General features: G+C 36.1%; 1 protein-coding gene across 8 annotated transcripts in view; it reads left to right on the top strand.

Annotated features, from left to right (window-relative positions):
* Positions 1–18,150, top strand: part of stxbp5l (syntaxin binding protein 5L) — a 215,583-nt gene that overhangs the window by 156,612 nt on the left and 40,821 nt on the right. For 5 of the 8 annotated variants that reach the window (XM_073845457.1, XM_073845455.1, XM_073845452.1 and 2 more), the window contains exons 12-20: positions 646–793; positions 919–986; positions 2,430–2,470; positions 3,196–3,413; positions 3,889–4,055; positions 4,227–4,352; positions 6,205–6,356; positions 9,089–9,157; positions 10,255–10,320. In XM_073845457.1, coding sequence (XP_073701558.1) covers positions 646–793; positions 919–986; positions 2,430–2,470; positions 3,196–3,413; positions 3,889–4,055; positions 4,227–4,352; positions 6,205–6,356; positions 9,089–9,157; positions 10,255–10,320 — 1,055 coding nt within the window. The remainder of the gene's footprint in view (positions 1–645; positions 794–918; positions 987–2,429; positions 2,471–3,195; positions 3,414–3,888; positions 4,056–4,226; positions 4,353–6,204; positions 6,357–9,088; positions 9,158–10,254; positions 10,321–18,150) is intronic. The other 3 variants (XM_073845458.1, XM_073845456.1, XM_073845453.1) reach the window with 1 other exon arrangement.

The following is an 18,150-nucleotide window of genomic DNA, read 5'->3' as shown; positions in this document are numbered from 1 at the left end:
GGATATATATTTTTTTCTAATTTTGCCTAAATAAAGCTCTTAATGCATCACGTTTCCTTCTGAAGCATCAGTGAGCATTTGAACCTTCTGTAATAGTTGCATAGTCCCTCAGTTGTCCTCAGTGTAAAAAAATGAATCTCAAAATCATACAGTCGTTGTTGGAAAGGGTTCAAATACACAAAAATGCCAAAAAAAAGGAATTTTTGGAATTTATGGGACCTGAAAGATTTTTCAGAAGAACAGCAGGCAGTTTAAGTAACTCATGAACAACTATCACAAAAAAAAAAAAAAAAAATGGCTCATTCAGGTAACAACATAGTATTACTATGTAAGTGTATGTAAACTTTTGAACAGGGTCATTTTTATAGATTCAACTATTTTTTTCTCCTGTGAACTATATATAAACTCTTTTATGTGAAATACCTTATTCTGGTCATTACTAAATAAAAAATAACATGCATTTTGTATAATCCCTGCTATTTTGGTAAAATAATTAAAATTCTGCAGATTTTACGAGGTGAATGTAAACTTTTGACTTCAACAGTATAGGCTGTTTTATGAAAATTTGAATTTCAAAATTGAGAGTCCCATTTTCTGTGTTTTATAAATACCAGTTATTTATTTTGAAGTCTCTCTCTTGTTTAGCTTTCCTATCTTTGAGAACCCCTACCCCATGGACGTCCATGAGTCTCCAGTCACGTGCACGGCTTACTTTGCCGACTGTCCCCCCGACATCATACCCATACTTTATTCTATAGGAGCTAAACACAAAAAGACCGGCTACAGCCACAAGGTTTGTCAACATTTTTTTTCAATGGCTCAAATTGCAGGCTTTCATTTGCGATGCTCAGTCAATGTAACATACCATCTATTTTGCAAGACAGTTGAGTGTTTTTATCAGTTTGTGTTTGTGTTCAGGAGTGGCCAGTCAGTGGTGGCACATGGACGGTTGGTTCACAGACATATCCAGAGATTATCATCACAGGGTAAGTAAATTTGTGTGCGCTTTATGTTATCAACCTTCAACTGCTGCTCAGAAACGAGATACAGTACAAAAAAAATGTCAAACAGTCATACTATTTCAATATATTTTAAAATATAATTTATTTTTGTAATGGCAAAGCTAAATCTTAGAGCATAGTCTTCAGTATCACATAATCGTTCACAATTCATTCTAAGATGCTGATTTGGTGCTGAAGAAACAGATTATTTAACTTTATATTGGTTAATTATACAGTTATTGCCTAATATTTTTGTGAACATCATGATAAATTTTGTTCTTTGTGTGCTTGTGTAAACATGTTAGAATAATTTTCTGTTATTTGCATGTTATATTTACATGAACTTTTGCTCTTAGTCATTGAAGGCAAGAAGAATAAGAAAGCTCTTTTAGCTTTTTAAATGAACATACAAACTAATATATAAACAAGCTGAGTAAAATATGTGCTTTTTTATCTGAAACTGAATGTGTGGATGGCACAGTTGTCCCTGAGCAACACATTTCATTTTCTCGCTTGGATGCTTGTGCATTTATCACGTTGTCGCTCACAGCAGTATTGACAGGTAAAGGAAAAATATTGGAAGTGAAAACTAAATGTGACACTTGTTGCCAAATCTCCACTGAATGATGGTTTAGATATAATACATTTATGGGTGTTTCTTCAAATTTGGACAACTTTGACCCTGTGGACTTTTATAACTAACTTTTAAACTGACTTTCCACACATTCTGTAGTATATTATTCTGATTAGGTATCTACCAACAATGTCCAACATACATGCCTCCCAAAGGATTTTTGTCATGAATAATGTTTTTGTTTCTTACAGTATGTTCATCAAAGCTGCATTTATTTGATCAAAAATCCAGAAAAAAAAAACTGTAATATTGTGAAATATTATTTCAATGTAAAATAACTGTATTCTATGTGAATAAATTTCAAAATGTCATTTATTCCTTATAAAAGTAAAATGCTTCTTATGAATGAAATTAATTACGTTTATCTTGAACTTTAGTAGCTTTAGAAGAATTGTTGTGCAGGTATAACAAAAAAAAAGTGCTTCATACCTAAAATAGACTCACGCCCCTGTCTCAAAACACTTTCCACCCACATCATTTATAGTATTTTTATATGCTTGAAAACTCTGAATTGATTTAGTTTTTGTTCCGAAGCATGCATTGATTCCGTTTGTTTTCACTTGAAGTCAATGATGTCTAAAATGTGCCCTTCTACCTGCCTCTCACTGGTAAATGCATCGCACTTCTCCTCTTTAATTCAATAGCGCTATTGACCCTGTGTGTTGTTCTCTCTGCCTCTTTTCCCCTCCTGTTTCCATAGCTGTCATTGCTTGCTTTCTCTTAAGCGGTTTAACACACACACTCATTCACTCATACGATCGCTCTTTGTCTTTCCTCTTTGTTGCCCCCCTCAGACATGCAGACGGATCAATAAAGTTTTGGGATGCCACAGCGAGTAAGTGTCCATGCTTTGACAAGCTTGTTCCCCCCTTTCAGCCTCATGCTGTTTCCGTCTCACTCTTTCTTACCGCTGCCTTGTTTTAGAAGAACAACCTCCCTTGATGCTTTGACATATGATTCTTCACTTCTCATTTCATTCTCTACAAGAGCAAATGATAAATGACCAAAATGGACATTCAAATACCAAATATGTGCTGGTTTCACAACCATGGGCATTACTTAAAGGAATGTTCCAGGTTCAGTGCAAGTTAAGCTCAACCAACATTGTGCACAATGTTGATTACCACAAAAATAATTGATTTATTTCTTGTTTTCTGTCAAAAAATGGTGAGGAACTTACAGAAATGTTAGAAATGTTAAGTTTACATGAATTCTCGTTTTGAAATGTTTTGCTATTTTAGCTATACAGCTGTTTAAAGTCTGCATAAAATCATTAAAACTATTAAAACTTTAATTATTAACTGAAACTTTGTCACAGTTGTTGCTCTTAGTGTGAACGATCGTTAAGTGGCTAACAGCAACCTAGATTTTTTTCATTAAATTTGACACTAATCTTTATGGTAATCATCATTATGCCACTGTTAAGTGTAGTCGATTGAGCTTAACTTGCACTTAACACAGAATATTTCCTTTAAAGAACTGTTTCCGTTTAAACACCTTGTGCATCACATTCGGTTTGTGATAAGATGTGATGATGGTGATAACTTCCATCTCTGTCAGTCACACTCCAGATGTTGTATAAGCTCAAGACGTCAAAGGTGTTTGAGAAGCCTAAGACTGGAGATGTGGGACGCAGCGCTGAGCTTGTGGAGGAAGACCCCTATGCCATTCAAATGATCAGCTGGTGCCCGCAGAGCCGTATCTTTTGTGTGGTCGGCATCAGCGCCCACGTCATTCTGTACCGCTTCAGCAAACATGACGCCAACACCACCATCACAGTGAGTTGAGAAAACGAGCGTGTTCTTAAAGTGATAGTTTACCCAATAATTCTATCAACATTTACTCATTCGCATGTCGTTCTAAACCTGTATGGACTTTCTGTCTTCTGATAAAAAGATTAGATGTTTATGTCTTTCTTTCTTCAGTTGGAAAGAAATTAAGGTTTTTAAGGAAAACATTCCAGGATTTTTCTCCATATAGTGGACTTAAATGGGGATCAATGGGTCGAAGGTCCAAATTGCAGTTTCAATGCACTGAAGTCCCATTGAAGTCCATTATATGGAGAACAATCCTGGAATGTTTTTCTTAAAAACTTTAATTTCTTTTCGACTGAAGAAAGACATGAACATCTTAGATGATATGGGGGTGAGTAAATTATCAAGAAATGTTAATTCAGGAGTGAACTAATCCTTTAAGATGATCCTTAAAGAGTTTAAGAATGATGGATTACCTTTGTTTTGTGTTTGTGTTTAGTCCCTAGAAGTGCGATTGCAGTGTGAGATGGAGGATGTCATCTCTCCATCGGATACAGAGAACACTCCATGTTTTTCAGACCCCAGCGGTCACTCGCCCCAACCTCAGCCTCCCAGTCCCCGCAGCAACACACCGGACAGTGTGCGGGACAGCATCCCTTGCCTCAAGTGAGACTATATAGAAATTTCTCAATATTTATGTTTTCTTATGTAGGACATGACACAACATTAGCTTGCTTACTAGAAAACACTATAAAGAAAGTATTCGGTTGAATACAAGTGTAACAATCAAATTAGATTCTACAATAAACTTTATTTGAATACTTTTACCTCACACAGGGTTAAAGATCGTATGATCCGAATGCCTCCTGGATACCAGGCAGAGCTGGTGGTTCAGTTATTATGGATTGATGGAGAGCCGCCACAACAAATCACCAGCTTGGATTTAAACTCCGCCTACGGATTGTAAGTTGCCCCTCCTTTTTTGTCAATAGAATCTTCAAATAGTTCACACAAAAATAAAAATTCTGTTATTAATTACTCACCCTCCTGTCGTTCCAAACCCATGAGACCTTCATTCATCGTCGGAACACAAATTAAGATATTTCTGATGAAATCCAAGAGCTTTCTGGCCCTACATAGAAAGCAACAGGGTCCAGAAAGGTAGTAAGGACATTGTTAAAATAGTCTATGTGACATCAGTGGTTCAACCATAATTTTATGAAGCTGGGAGAATACTATTTGTGCACAAAGAACCAATGGGCCTTCTGCTATCTATGCAAGGGCTGAAATCTTTCGGATTTTATGAAAAATATCTTAATTTGTGTTCTGAAGATGAACAAAGGTGTTATGGGTTTGGAATGACATGAGGGTGAACTATCCCTTTAATATTGTGTGTTCTAGTTTATCTTGAGCATAAATATTATATTCAAATATATCAAGATATTACCAAGGTTTTGTGTACTTGTTACGACTTTCACTATGGTATATGCGTATGGTAATCAAGCATCAGTTCTTCCATGTTTAATGGAATTGATTTTGTCATTATTAAAACTCCAAACTCGTGTCCAGCTGTTAATATTCCAGCTCACAGAGTGTTTGATTTTTGAAGTGGTGAATGTCTAATTATAATTTGGCCTTGTTTTGTATCACTCACTTGTTGTCATTGTATTTGATTCAGTCACACGTGCAACTTTAATCACTAAAGCATAATTATGAGCAAAGGTTGCCATGGTGATGTCTGGCTACCATGGACAGAAAGACTTTGAATTCCTTTGAATTCAGTCCAGCAGATTAAATGTCACTGCACGCTCAGTGTCATTCAGGCCAAATTTGTGTGTGTCTTGTAATTTGTTTGTCCATGACTGGACCCAGGGGTGTGGGATTTCCCAGTGATGAATTAAACATTTTTCAATGTCACATGAACCTTCATGAACATTCAATGAACATGCTTTGATGCATATAAAGTTAAAAAGAAAAGAGTTATGCATTTGCTATATATATATCTTTGTAGATATATAGATAGATAGGTTCAAATGCTCACTGATGCTTCAGAAAGAAACCCAATATATTAAGAGCCTGGGGGTGAAAACTTTTGAACATAATGAAGATGTGTACATGTGTAAAAAAAAAAAAATATTTTGCCTGAATATCTTATTTCATATATCATATTTTTCATTTAGTACTTCTCTTCAGAATCCAAAGAAGATACTTACATGTTTCTCAGAAGACAAAATAAGTAAAATTTACCCTGATCTTCAAACTCCAAAAGTTTTCACCTCCAGGCTCTTAATGCATTGGGTTTCTTTCTAAAGCATCAGTGAGTGTTTAAACCTTCTGTAACAGTTGCATATAAGCCCCTCAGTTATCCTCATTGTGGAAAGATGGAACTCAAAATCAGACAGTCATTGTTGGAAAGGGTTCAAATACACAAAAAAATGTTGAAAAACCAAAAACATTTGTGGGACCTGAAGGATTTTTCTGAAGAACATCAGGCAGTTTAAATGTTCATGAACACTGAAAAAAAAAAAAAAAAAAAAAAACAGCTTTGGATCCCTCCGGGAAAAACACAGTATTAAGAATCAAGTGTATGTAAACTTTTGAACAGGTTAATTTTTTTTTTAATTCAACTATAATTTTCTTTTGTGGACTATGTGTAAACATTCTTTATATGAAATATTTTAGTCAGGTCAGTACTAAATAAAAAATAACATACATTTTGTATGATCCCTCCTATTTTGGTCAAATAATTAACATTTTGCAGATTCTGCAAGGTGTATGTAAACTTATAACCTAAACTGTAATTGTGTTTATGCAGGTTGGCTCTAGGTAACTGCAATGGTTTGGCAGTTGTGGACTACCTGCAGAAAACCATTCTGCTGTGTATGAGCACTCTGGAGCTATATGGATCCGCAGACCCTTTCCAGCGACTAACACGCTCTCCTCGCAAAAACCGGCAGTCCACATCAGGTACACATGCACCATGTGTCTCAGAATCCCACAAATGTTCAAATACATTGTTTTTCTGTGTAGCAAAGCTTTAAAATACATCATCTGTGAACACACACGTCACTGGCATGCATCTGCAAACATGCTCAGCATTTCAGCTATCAGAAACACACTGCAAATCTCAGGCTTCTGTCCTCGCCTGTAAATATTTGTCTCTCTTCCATTTAACACACGCACACAGTCCCTGTCTTTAACTGCATGGGACAGACTGCATTCATGGTTGCCTTCTCTGCATGTCGTCTGTTGAATCTCTGTTGCTGTTGGTCTTTGCCTGAGCACGACACCTAACAGAGAACACAGCGTAACCTGCCATACGGACTTGCTGTTACTAATCCAGCACAGATCTCACTCCACCTGCCCTCCTCTATCCTCCTACCCCGACTGCTCGCGCACATACATACACACTCACACGGACCATCCAGAGAAAGATGTCATAAGTGAAAGCTGAAGATGAAGATCTGTTTTCATAGAGCTTCATCAAAACGAAGCTGCGGGGAGGCGGCCATGCTGGCTCCTCACTTCAAAGTGGTCGCTCTCCCTCCTCTTGTTCAGGCAGCTGTATCTTTAGAAACCGAGAGGCTTTGAGCCGACATGGAGATGCAGAGGTGGGCAGAAAGGTCGTTCGGTGCGGTCGAAGAGTGATTTTGATCCGTAGCTTATGTAAGCTCTCAAAAAAGAGGGAGAACGTCTTAACGCTCACCCACACACACAGGCAAGCGTGTATAAAGAGACTGTTTTGTACACGCTGTCTCTGTTTTCCAATCTGATGGCCTGAAAGGAGCAGAAGTCCCACTCAGTTTTTATTCTATCATTGATTAAGTCATTCGCTTTATACATGGTGGGATCCAAAAGTCTGAAACCACTGGTCAAAGTGTTTCTATTTTGACATTTTAAATGCAGTTTTTTTCAAATTGTATTGCCAGTATAATCTAAAGTTTGTATTTAGAGCATCCCCATTCATTTTAAAGTGCACACAGTAGTTCTTTTGATTTCAGAGCTGAATTGTAGCTGTAGAAATATGCAGATTTACTGCTAAAGAATTATCATCAATGATGAAAACAGTTGTGCTGGTTAATATTTTTGTGGAAACTGTAATGCTTTTTTTTCTGGATTTTTTGATGTATATATATATATATATATATATATATATAAATAAATAATAATACATTTTATTTGATGGCGCCTTTCAAGACACCCAAGGACACCTTACAGCAGAAGCACAAGCAATAAAACACCAATACATAAAAAAATTACGGAGAAAAAAATAAAAAAATAATATATATATATATATATGTATGTATATTATGCATTTCTTTGAGAGTGATATCTTTGTTCTCACTTGTGTTCAATTTAATGCATTCTTGATCAATCAATCAAATTAAATCCCACAGACCCTACGTTTTTTAATAGTAATGTAAACATGTTTAAAATAATGTACACCCACAGTTTAAAGCAGAAATTCACTTCCAGAATAAAAATTCCTGATAATTGACTTACCCCCATGTCATCTAGGATGTTCATGTTTCAGGATTTTTCTCCATATAGTGGACTTCAATAGGAGCTAATGGGTTGAAAGTCCAGATTAAAGTTTAAATTCAGCTTTAAAGGGCTCTAGACCTGATTTTTTTTTTTTAGAAATTGACAAATTGTTTCACCAAATAAGACCATTATTCTTCGACTGGGATCGTGAGGAGCCCTTTGAAGCTGCATTGAAAGTTCAATTTGGACCCTTAGGCCACCATTGAAGTCCATGATATGGACACAAATCCTGGAATGTTTTCCTCAGATAAGAACATCTTGGATCACAAGGGGGTTAGTTAATTATCAGTTAAAATGTATTCTTGAAGCGAACCTCTCCTTTAAGACTTACCAGTGGCCAATACATTATTGGACACTTTTGGCTTGTGACATAAATTAATTAGAGCTGAATGAGAATTGGTAAAAAATTGGCTTATTTGATTAGCAACAAAAAAAGTAATTATATATTTATTAACATTTTTGGTTTCAGATTTTAAAATCCAAAAACTTTCTGTTTATCTCCAGGTTTGATATAAATTTTAAAACCCAGAACTTTAGTCTGGTCTCAGACTTTTGGACCCTTCCGTATCAGAAACAATAAAATAATATGCTTACCTTACAATCAACACTGAAATATTGTGAAGCAGCAACTTCCAATGAGTTTGAAGACAGCAAAGCTCCTGTAAGCCGCCTGTTGCCCGTTGCTCACACTCGGTTTAGACAGGGTATCCATCAGCAAAATAAATCCATATCTAATACTCATGCATATAAATACATCTTCACATATACACTTTTAGATAGACACAGAGAAGGCATTTTTATTTATGTTTATGTTTATGTTCGTTTTGTTGGTTGGTTTGTTTGTTTGTACAATTTCAGTGCCACCTCCTGCAGTGGCTGTTAATCCAAAAAGAATTTTCCTTCTCTTCAGTTCTGTTTTCTGCCTTATTTTTTGTTGTTTTTCGGAAGAAATAAAAAGTACAAAAGGTTAGGCATTATTATCCTATTTTCATTCCCTTATTTTCTTCTTCAGTACACTGGGTCTTGCTCGGATTGCGTTCACACGCGTTTTGTCACTCTGAGCCTGTTTTGTTCTTCTCTCCTCCTCTTTTCCTCCCTCGCTCCATGTCTCCTCTCGTGGGTGGCGGTGCTGGGGCATGGGGGCGCTGTTGCAGACTTTTGCATGCGCGGCCTGTCTAGCTTTTATTCCGATTCAAAGAAACGGATCCGTACTTCCTACCAGAGTAAGTCATGTCTCCAGTGAAACGCCAGTGGGGGCAACACAACAGCAAGGAGGCAAAGCACAGACAATGGGATGTCATTGTTTAAAATGTGTTACTTTGATGAAGTTTACAAAAGGTGGAATTACCATATTACACTTAATACAATATATTATTATTTAGTAATTCAATTAATTGTTACAGAATATCATACTCACACGTTCTGAATTTGCAGACAGAAACATCCATTAACAATCTTTGATTGTCTCCTTGCTAAGTGTTTTATTGATTTGTGCCAAAGGTTTGTGTAATGAACCAATCATACATGGCCATGTTTACACAATCTATGAAAAGAGAACTAATAAAAATGTGGGGGGAAAAAAATCATACTAATTCATATTATATTTTTCATACTAATAAAGGTCAATTCAGCTTTGCTAAAAAAGAGAAGCTTTTCAAAAAAATAAATAAATCTGAAATGTATCTAAAAATCACAATGGCCCAAAAATAGTATCTCATTACAAAACATACTCTGCCAAAGGATTTATCTCATTTGTGAGAATGAGGCTTTCACTGCATTCCTGTATACGACCATAATAAAGTTATAGTTATTATTTTTTTAGTCATCAAGATCTAATAAGCATGCACTTTGCAGGAACTTTAGTTTGCGCACACATTTGTAAAATGATGCTATTTCTGCAGTGCAGGCCTTATCATATTTTACCGTCGTGCCTTGAGTAACATCGATGCAATTTTTCTTTCTCCTGCACACACACACTTGCATGAAATTGTTGGTGGTGCTGGTGCACATGCTTGATTCTGGAGTTAATATACTCCAGTATTACTGCAGTGGTTAAAAAGCCCATATTCACAGCAGACAGGAGTAGAACAACCTCATCATAGCTAAAAATGTATATACACCTAGTTAAAAGTTTAAAAACTCTATGTTATGCAGATGTCTATACATCTTCCCTGCATTGCTCCAGGATCATAATAGTGTCTCAGACCACATTGTTTGTCCTGGTGTTTTGTTGCATGCAAATGTGTTTGGTAGTATTGGAACCCGGTCATTATTGTTATCCCCTTCCTCTTACTGTGCCTTCCATGTTCCTCCATGACAGGCCTTACAGAGCTTTCTGATAATCAGGTGTCTTTGGACCTAGAGAGGAGCAAGTCACCGACCTCAGGTAACTATATTCACCGCACACATCTTTGATAACCTTACCACCTCTTATAATCATGCATACTTCTATACTTCTATCTTTGATAGCCATACCCATGATTGGCCACACCCACTTAATATAGCCACACACACCCCATCATCTCAAATAGATGAGTCACCTTTGATAATTACACCTACTCCTATTTCTGATAGCCACAACCATAATGAATACACCCACCTTAATGAATACACCCACCTTAAATGTATCCTATGTAACCTAGAATAATCACACTTAGGATGTGTTCCAATTTGCACTGGGAGTAGTGAGTTCACACTGAAAATTCCAACAATAAGAAGTATATACTTCATATACCCAGATGGTGTACTTATTTAACCAGAAAAAAAGTGTTTGTAGTTTTGAAAACAACACCACTAGAAGGGATAGTTCACCCAAAATTTAAATTTCTTTCATTAATTACTCACCCTCATGTCATTTCAAACTCTTTAAACCTTTGTTCATCTTCAGAACACAAATTAGGATATTTTTGATGAAATCCGAGAGCTTTCTGACCCTGCATAGATAGCAAAGCAACTGACACGTTCAAGGCCCAGAAAGGCAGTAAAGACAATATTAAATATTAAAGTAGTAGAAATTTTGAATAAAGCCAGTGTTTTGGTTTTCTTTGCACACAAAAAGTATTCTTGTAGTTTCATAAAATTGCTGTTGAACTACTGATATCACACAAACTATTTTAACAATGTCCTTACTAATAGTCGACTAACTGTTCAATTAGAAGAGGCTTGGTTAGCTAAAATTTTATTAGTTTCTTAGATGCAGAAAAAAAAATTCACAAAAAGTGGTGAAGTCATGAAGTCTTTGATATACAGACCATTAATGGCTGTCCTAATACATGCATCGGGCCTATCAACCTCAAATATGGCTTATCATCTGAAAAATGTAAGTAGTACCAACCTTACATGGTCACTCAATCTAATGTGAACCTATAAAAATGTGCACTATTCCTGTGTCTGTTTCGGCGTGTGGAATCTGAAGAATAGTGTGCTCACTGCATGACAGATGGAGGCGCTGGTATGATCACTTGGTCTTAAAATACTCATTTTTGCTGTCATTCAAGAGTAATACATCTTTTGAATCTGTAAGGACAATGTTTATTTGTGTGCGCTTCAAATAACAACAAAACATTGCGCTTTGTAAAATGATGAAACAATAAAAGCAAACAGGATACACTTTCTGCCGTTTCAGTCTCTGTGAACTTGAGCACGAAACTCCAAAACTCTGTATGCACTCTTAAAAATGAAGGTGCTTCACAATGCCGTAGAAGAACCTTTTTTGTCTAAATGGTTTCATGAAGAACCTTTAACATCTGAAGAACCTTTATGTTTCATAAAAGGTTCTTTGTGGTGAAAGAAGGTTCTTCAGATTATAGAAAGGTAAGAAAGAGATTGTTCTTTAAAGAACCTTTGACTGAATGTTTCTTTGTGAAACCAAAAATGGTTCTTCTATGGCATCAATGTGAAGAACCTTTTGAAGCACCTTTATTTTTAAGAGTGTACTTGCCTTACAGACATGTAAAATATATCTATAGAGAGTGAAATGTCTACTTTCAAATAAACCAATTCAAATAGAAAACAAAAATTCTCAAATTATGTTATCTGTACGAAACATGAAACTTTTAAGCCGAAAACAAAGAAGCAGTTTATCAAGAAATTATTAAAATGTTAAAATGTCCTTTCAGTTTTTTCCCGAAACATTCATAATTATTATATCTGTCTATGTGCTGTGGCAAGCTTTATGTATGCGCTTGAGGACTTTTTAGGCTATGTAAGCAATTAAAAGCTCATTATTATGATTTAAACGTGCGACTAATAGTCGACTAATGCTTAAAATGAACTAGTCGACCAGAAAAGTCTTTAGTCGAGGGCAGCCCAAGTCCTTACTACCTTTCTGGGCCTTGAGCATGGTAGTTTTGTTGCTGTCTATTCCAGGGTCAGAGAGCTCTTGGATTTCATCAAAAATATCTTAATTTGTGTTCCGAAGATGAACAAAGGTCTTGCGGGTTTGAAACAACATTAGGGTGAGTAATTGAGGGTAAGACAGAATTTTTATTTTTGGCTAAACTACCAAATTAACATACTACCAATTGCCCATGATTGGCCACTCCTACCCTGTAAAATCACACCCATGTATGACTACGTCCACCTCTGATTCCCTCACCACTTCTGAAAATCACACTTCTACATTTGACAGCCACACCCATGATAGGTCACACCTACTTAAGATAGCCACACCCGCTCATGACCACGCCCACTTAAAATAACCTTTGATAATCCCATCTACTCCTAGTGCTGATTATACCCATCTTTAGCCACACCTACCCAATTAAACCTAAACCACATCCATCACTAATAGCCACACCCCACAATAAACAATGATAGGGGAGTGTTTGAGAAACCTGTTTAATAACAGTCATTCTTTTTTAAATTCCACTTGTGGTGCAAATGTCACACATTACAGCTTTAATGACAAAAACATTAAAATGATAACACTTCATCCTGCAGTTTTTCTCTTTTTCTTTTCTGTCCTCTTTTTTTAAGTTTCCCCACAACACAGGTCTTCAGTCTCTGGAGTCTCTTTCCTCCGTTCTCTTACCTCCAATGTCTTTGTTTCTTCTTTTTTCCTTAAAGCCATCATAACCTGTGTAGAATTTTTATGAGGATATCATAATGTTTACAGAGCTTTACTCAATGTTTGCATCGCCTCAGTGGGATGAACATGATGACAACAACAGTGCTTGTCCTTGAGGATCTAAATAGAGCTCTTAATTTGGAAGTATTTCAGTAAAGCTTTGATTTCTCAGGGGAAGATATATTGCATTGTGTCTTTTTAAAGTTATTGTTGTTTGAAATATCAGAGGCACATTTTGTGCGGTGTGTCAAGAATACAACATTTGCTGTCTGTGTTTCTCTCTCACTTTACTTGCATGTCTCAGTGCAGTTGAAGCCTCTGCTTGTTTTCCCAGTTCCCAGCTCAGCAGGCAGCCTGAAAGATGGAGGCGAGCTGAGGGATGTAGACTAACATTAGTAGTTTGAGAGATAGCGAGGAGACATGAGGTATGCTTCTTCTGAAGGAATAATTCACCTAAAAGTGAAAATTAGCAAACCTATGTGAATTTCAGAAAAGAAGATGGAAAAGAAGACTTTTTGGAAGAATGCCCATTTATGTACAATAATGACAGAATTGTGAATTTGAAGATCTCAAGCCTCTAGTGAAGCATAGGAGTCACATGTGTGTGATTTTCTCTAGAATGTTCTGTGGTAAAGAACTGGCTGTCAGAACAGTAGCTTTTGTGTGTTTTCTTCTGTGGGATTTGTTGCGTTGGCTTCAGGCTGCTGAGTAATTCAGATGTGTTTTTTGTGGAAGCAGCTATTATGACAGGAGTCAGGAAATGGCCTTCTACGATTGGCTGGGGAATTCAGCCAAAAATTGGACTGAGATTCTGGGCATCAGCCACTGAAGCATAAAAAGAGAGTTTGAAGGACTAGAGAATATAAATAATGATGAGGAAGGAGAATATGATGAAGCAAACATTATTTGTGTGTGTGTGTGTGTGTGTGTGTGTGTGTGTGTGTGTGTGTGTGTGTGTGTGTGTACCTGGTATTCATCACGTTGTGGGGACCAAATGTCCCCACAAGGATAGTAATACCAGTAGATTTTGACCTTGTCGGGACATTTCTTAGGTCCCCATGAGGAAACAGGCTTATAAATAATGCACAATGACTTTTTTTGAGGAAGTAAAAGTGTGCACAATCTCCTGTGAGGGCTAGGTTTAGGTGTAGGGTAGGTGTAGGGCGATAGAAAATACGGTTTGTACAGTATAAAAACCATTATGTCTATGGAATGTCCCCATAAAACATGTAAACCCAACATGTGTGTGTGTGTGTGTGTGTGTGTGTGTGTGTGTGTGTGTGTGTGTGTGTGTGTGTGTGTGTGTGTGTTTATGTGAGTATTCCAGCGCACTCATTCTTGGTGTTTAATGTTTTTCTGGATTTTTCTTCAAATATGGGCACTGTTGACCTTTTCAGAAAATAGACACTAGTTGGTAGTATAACAATGTCCAACAAAGTTTTTTTTTAATCAAAAAAAATGTCCCAGTCACATTTTCATTTAAATAAACATTACTTACACTATCAGATTCATATTTTTACATTAACAGTGTAATCAATATTTTGTTTATTAAAGCCCAGTATCTCATCAAGTTAGTTTTTTAAAGCATTTTACATTTATTCCAAAATAATAACTCACTAGTAAAACAATATATTTTATTTGAACTTAAGTTCAGCTTTTTATTTTAAAAGTTTAAATTTTTTGGGGATCATCAGTCATCAAAGCTTTATAAATACTGGTCACAGAAATGGAGATTTACTTTAAATTAGTGAGTATTCAAGATGAATACTCACTAAAAACTCCCACTGATCATGTTTTCATGCCATTTTAAGTCTTATTTTGACGTAACGAAGTTGTAATATCTAAGTGTGTGCATTTATTGCTTAGTTGTTGTTGTTGTTTTTTAATAGTCTTACCATTAATGCCACTATATTGTTCATTCAGACAGACATTTGTGAAAGCGGAGCATGCATGAAAACAAAGGGCAGTCCTGTCATATCCAATCACGATGGAGGCATTGCCTCCTCTCATGAGACTTTCACCCATTCATTCTCCCACTAAACCCACCTTATGCTTTAGGTGTCTGTTAAAACTCAATGGGCTCAGGGGAGGCCTATATATATAGACACCAGATATAAGTTTTTATATTTTCCCCTAGTGGGTGAAGGACACTATAGTTCATTTATGTAAGTAAACTGTGATATATTATACCTAAAAAATCTTCATACAGTGGACTACCAGTAAAATTGATAAAACATTTGGGACCAGAAATTATTCGGACACTTTTACCTGACCATGTTTTGCTTAAGTGTTAAGTGTTTTTTCTTTAATTGCTAATGCAACCTTTTTAGACTGCAGACTCAACAAAATTAAGCATTGCTTGGTAATTGGTCAACAAAGTATTGATAGTTGTGTAAATATTGTCATACTAACAGTTGTCTGAATATTTTTTGGTTGATTGTAATCCATTACATACCTTTCTATTAAAGTTATCTGGCATTATCGAGATGAATTTGTTCTGACACAGTTTAAAGAAGTTCACTTCCAGAACAAAAATTTACAGATAGTGTACTCACCCCTTTGTTATCCAAGATGTTCATGTCTTTCTTTCTTAAGTCGTAAAGAAATTATGTTTTTTGAGAAAAACTTTTCAGGATTTTCTCAATATAGTGGACTTCTATGGTGCTCCGAGTTTGAACTTCCAAAATGCAGTTTCAATGCAACTTTAAACGATCCCAAATGCGGCTGTAAATGATCCCAGCCGAGGAAGAAGGGTCTTATCTAGTGAAACGGTCTTTTTTTAAATTACAATTTATATACTTTTTAACTTCTAATGCTCATCTTGTCTCTCTCTGCGATGTGTATGAGTAGTTTTTTTTTAAATAACCAATTGTTTTGCTAGATAAGACTTTTCTTCCTTGACTGGGATCGTTTACAGCCACATTTAGGATCGTTTGAAGCCACATTTAAACTGCATTTTGGAAGTTCAAACTCTGGGCACTATAGAAGTCCACTATATGGAGAAAAATTAAATGTTTTCCTCAAAAAACATAATTTCTTTACAACTGAAGCAAGAAAGACATAAACATCTTGGATGACAAGGGGATGACATTATCTGTAATTTTTTGTTCTGGAAGTGAACTTCTCCTTTAACTCTTGAGTTCTTGTCATATTTCAATACCATTTTCTAAACTACAGCGAATAAACTGTGATAATGTGAGAAATGTCGAAGGTGTCTGAATAAATTTTGGTTTGACTGTATATTCATTACTAGATATAAACGTGCCCGGCGTTGAACAAGCATGATTCTAAACCTGAATCAAAAAAAGTTCAGGGAAAATAGGCAGCGTTCAGGAATCCAAGTCCTCTATTAACTTACCACAGGTAAAAGGATGTTATTTGCATATTACTCTGTTTGTTCTGCTACATTCATAGGAAAAAATGTGAACCTTGAGATGATGGAAATTGGCTGCGTCAAATAAATGTTTGATGGCACTGTTGTTATTTGACCTTTTTTTATTTGTTATAACTTCTATCTTAGCTTTTAGATGTGTGCTTTTGAAAGTAGCATTAAGCCAGAATAGATGAATAATGAATGGACTCAAGGTTGCGCAGATGTTTCTGGTGCTGTTTTCATGCGTTTGCTCAGGGGCACAAACCCTTTACCATTACAAGCTCTTCCTGTGCTAACATCACCTCGGCTGACATAAAATTACACTCTGATTTAGCCGCTAATGTATTTACTTTATGTGAAAAAGGTTGAGTTTTACATCATACTCATCTTTCGCTCATCTTATTTATTGGCACTTATTCATATCGTCTCTGACCTCAAGTATACCTCCTCTCGGATTTTCAGTCTGCCCTGCTCTCCATCAAGACCTGTAATTGGGCTGCACACCACTTTGAAGTTCTCATAAGTGTTATCTCTCTCTGTCTAGTCGACTAGTTGTTGTTGTTTGTTTGTGCGGGTGTTGTTTTTGTCATCAGGGTTGAGGTGGGTTGCTGGGACCCTGTTGATTGTGGCACATTGCCAGGTGGTTAATAAGCTGAAATGTCAGCCATCAACTGTGACCAACAAAAATATTTTTAGAAAAAGATTATTCTGGAATAAAAGGGAAAAATGGGAGCAAACGAAAAGAGATGTGAAAGGACAGAAAGCGGTAATTTGTTTTCCGTTTTTCTGATGAGCTTATTGTACTTGTCTAACCTGCAGAGATGAGTGTGCGTTAAAACCTTTCCACAGCACAAAAGCTTTACTTAGTGTGTCATTTCATCATGAAATATTCAAAACATTTATTTTGACATTTTAAGTGTAAAAGCTGTTATTGCTGTATTCTAGAATGTTTTGCCTGTTTGTAGCTCTTTATTAGCTGGTCTAATTTGGTCATTTAGGTGGTTAAGTTGTTGTTGTTGCTACCAGCTAAAGACCAGCTAGAAGTTAGCTGCTAAATATTTATAAAACAAAAAAAGGGCACAATGTACTGTATTATTATGAAGGAAATTTATGTATTGACTTTGACTTGATAGCTGCAGTAGATAAATCTGTACAAATCCATAAAAATAGAGCACAATATACTGTATTAATATGAGGAAATTTTTTATTGTTATAAATGAAATTAAAAATGAATAATAACCCTGTTTTTAAATACCAACATTTTTTAGATAGCAGCTGTGCCGTCATCTTTATTTTTATCTGTTATCACGGAAAGTCAAAGCACAATCAATGTAAAGTAAGCTGATGCTGCAGCACAGATGGGTGAAACAATGTAGACAGTCCTGAGTTTATATTGGCATCAAATGGCAAGAAACATATTTAAACAAGAGCAAAATGAAGCTTTTGGACAGGAAGGGCAAATGGTTCCAGAAAAAAAAAAACTGAGGAAGGCCATTGCTGTTGAAGTAGAACAACCAAGATTCCTGCGATGCACTTGTCAGTCTCTCATCACACTCTTCTCTCATCTTTACCCTCGGCAGTCTGGCCTCAATTCACACAGCAATCATGATTTATACCTTCAGGTCGACACCTGCAGTGATTTGTCAGCCGTATGAATTCATCTTGTCTGATGAGGTTAAATGCACCGTTCCACTACTTGTGTGTGCTGAAATGTCCTTAGTAATTGAAAAACAGCTCAATTCTAGCAGATATTTTCCAAGTTCAAGGCTGGCTTT

The sequence above is a fragment of the Garra rufa genome, chromosome 8, assembly GCF_049309525.1.
Source record: "Garra rufa chromosome 8, GarRuf1.0, whole genome shotgun sequence".
Lineage (NCBI taxonomy): Eukaryota > Metazoa > Chordata > Actinopteri > Cypriniformes > Cyprinidae > Garra > Garra rufa.
The sequence above is the reverse complement of the archived record's forward strand: the minus strand, read 5'-3'. Positions and strand labels throughout refer to the sequence as shown.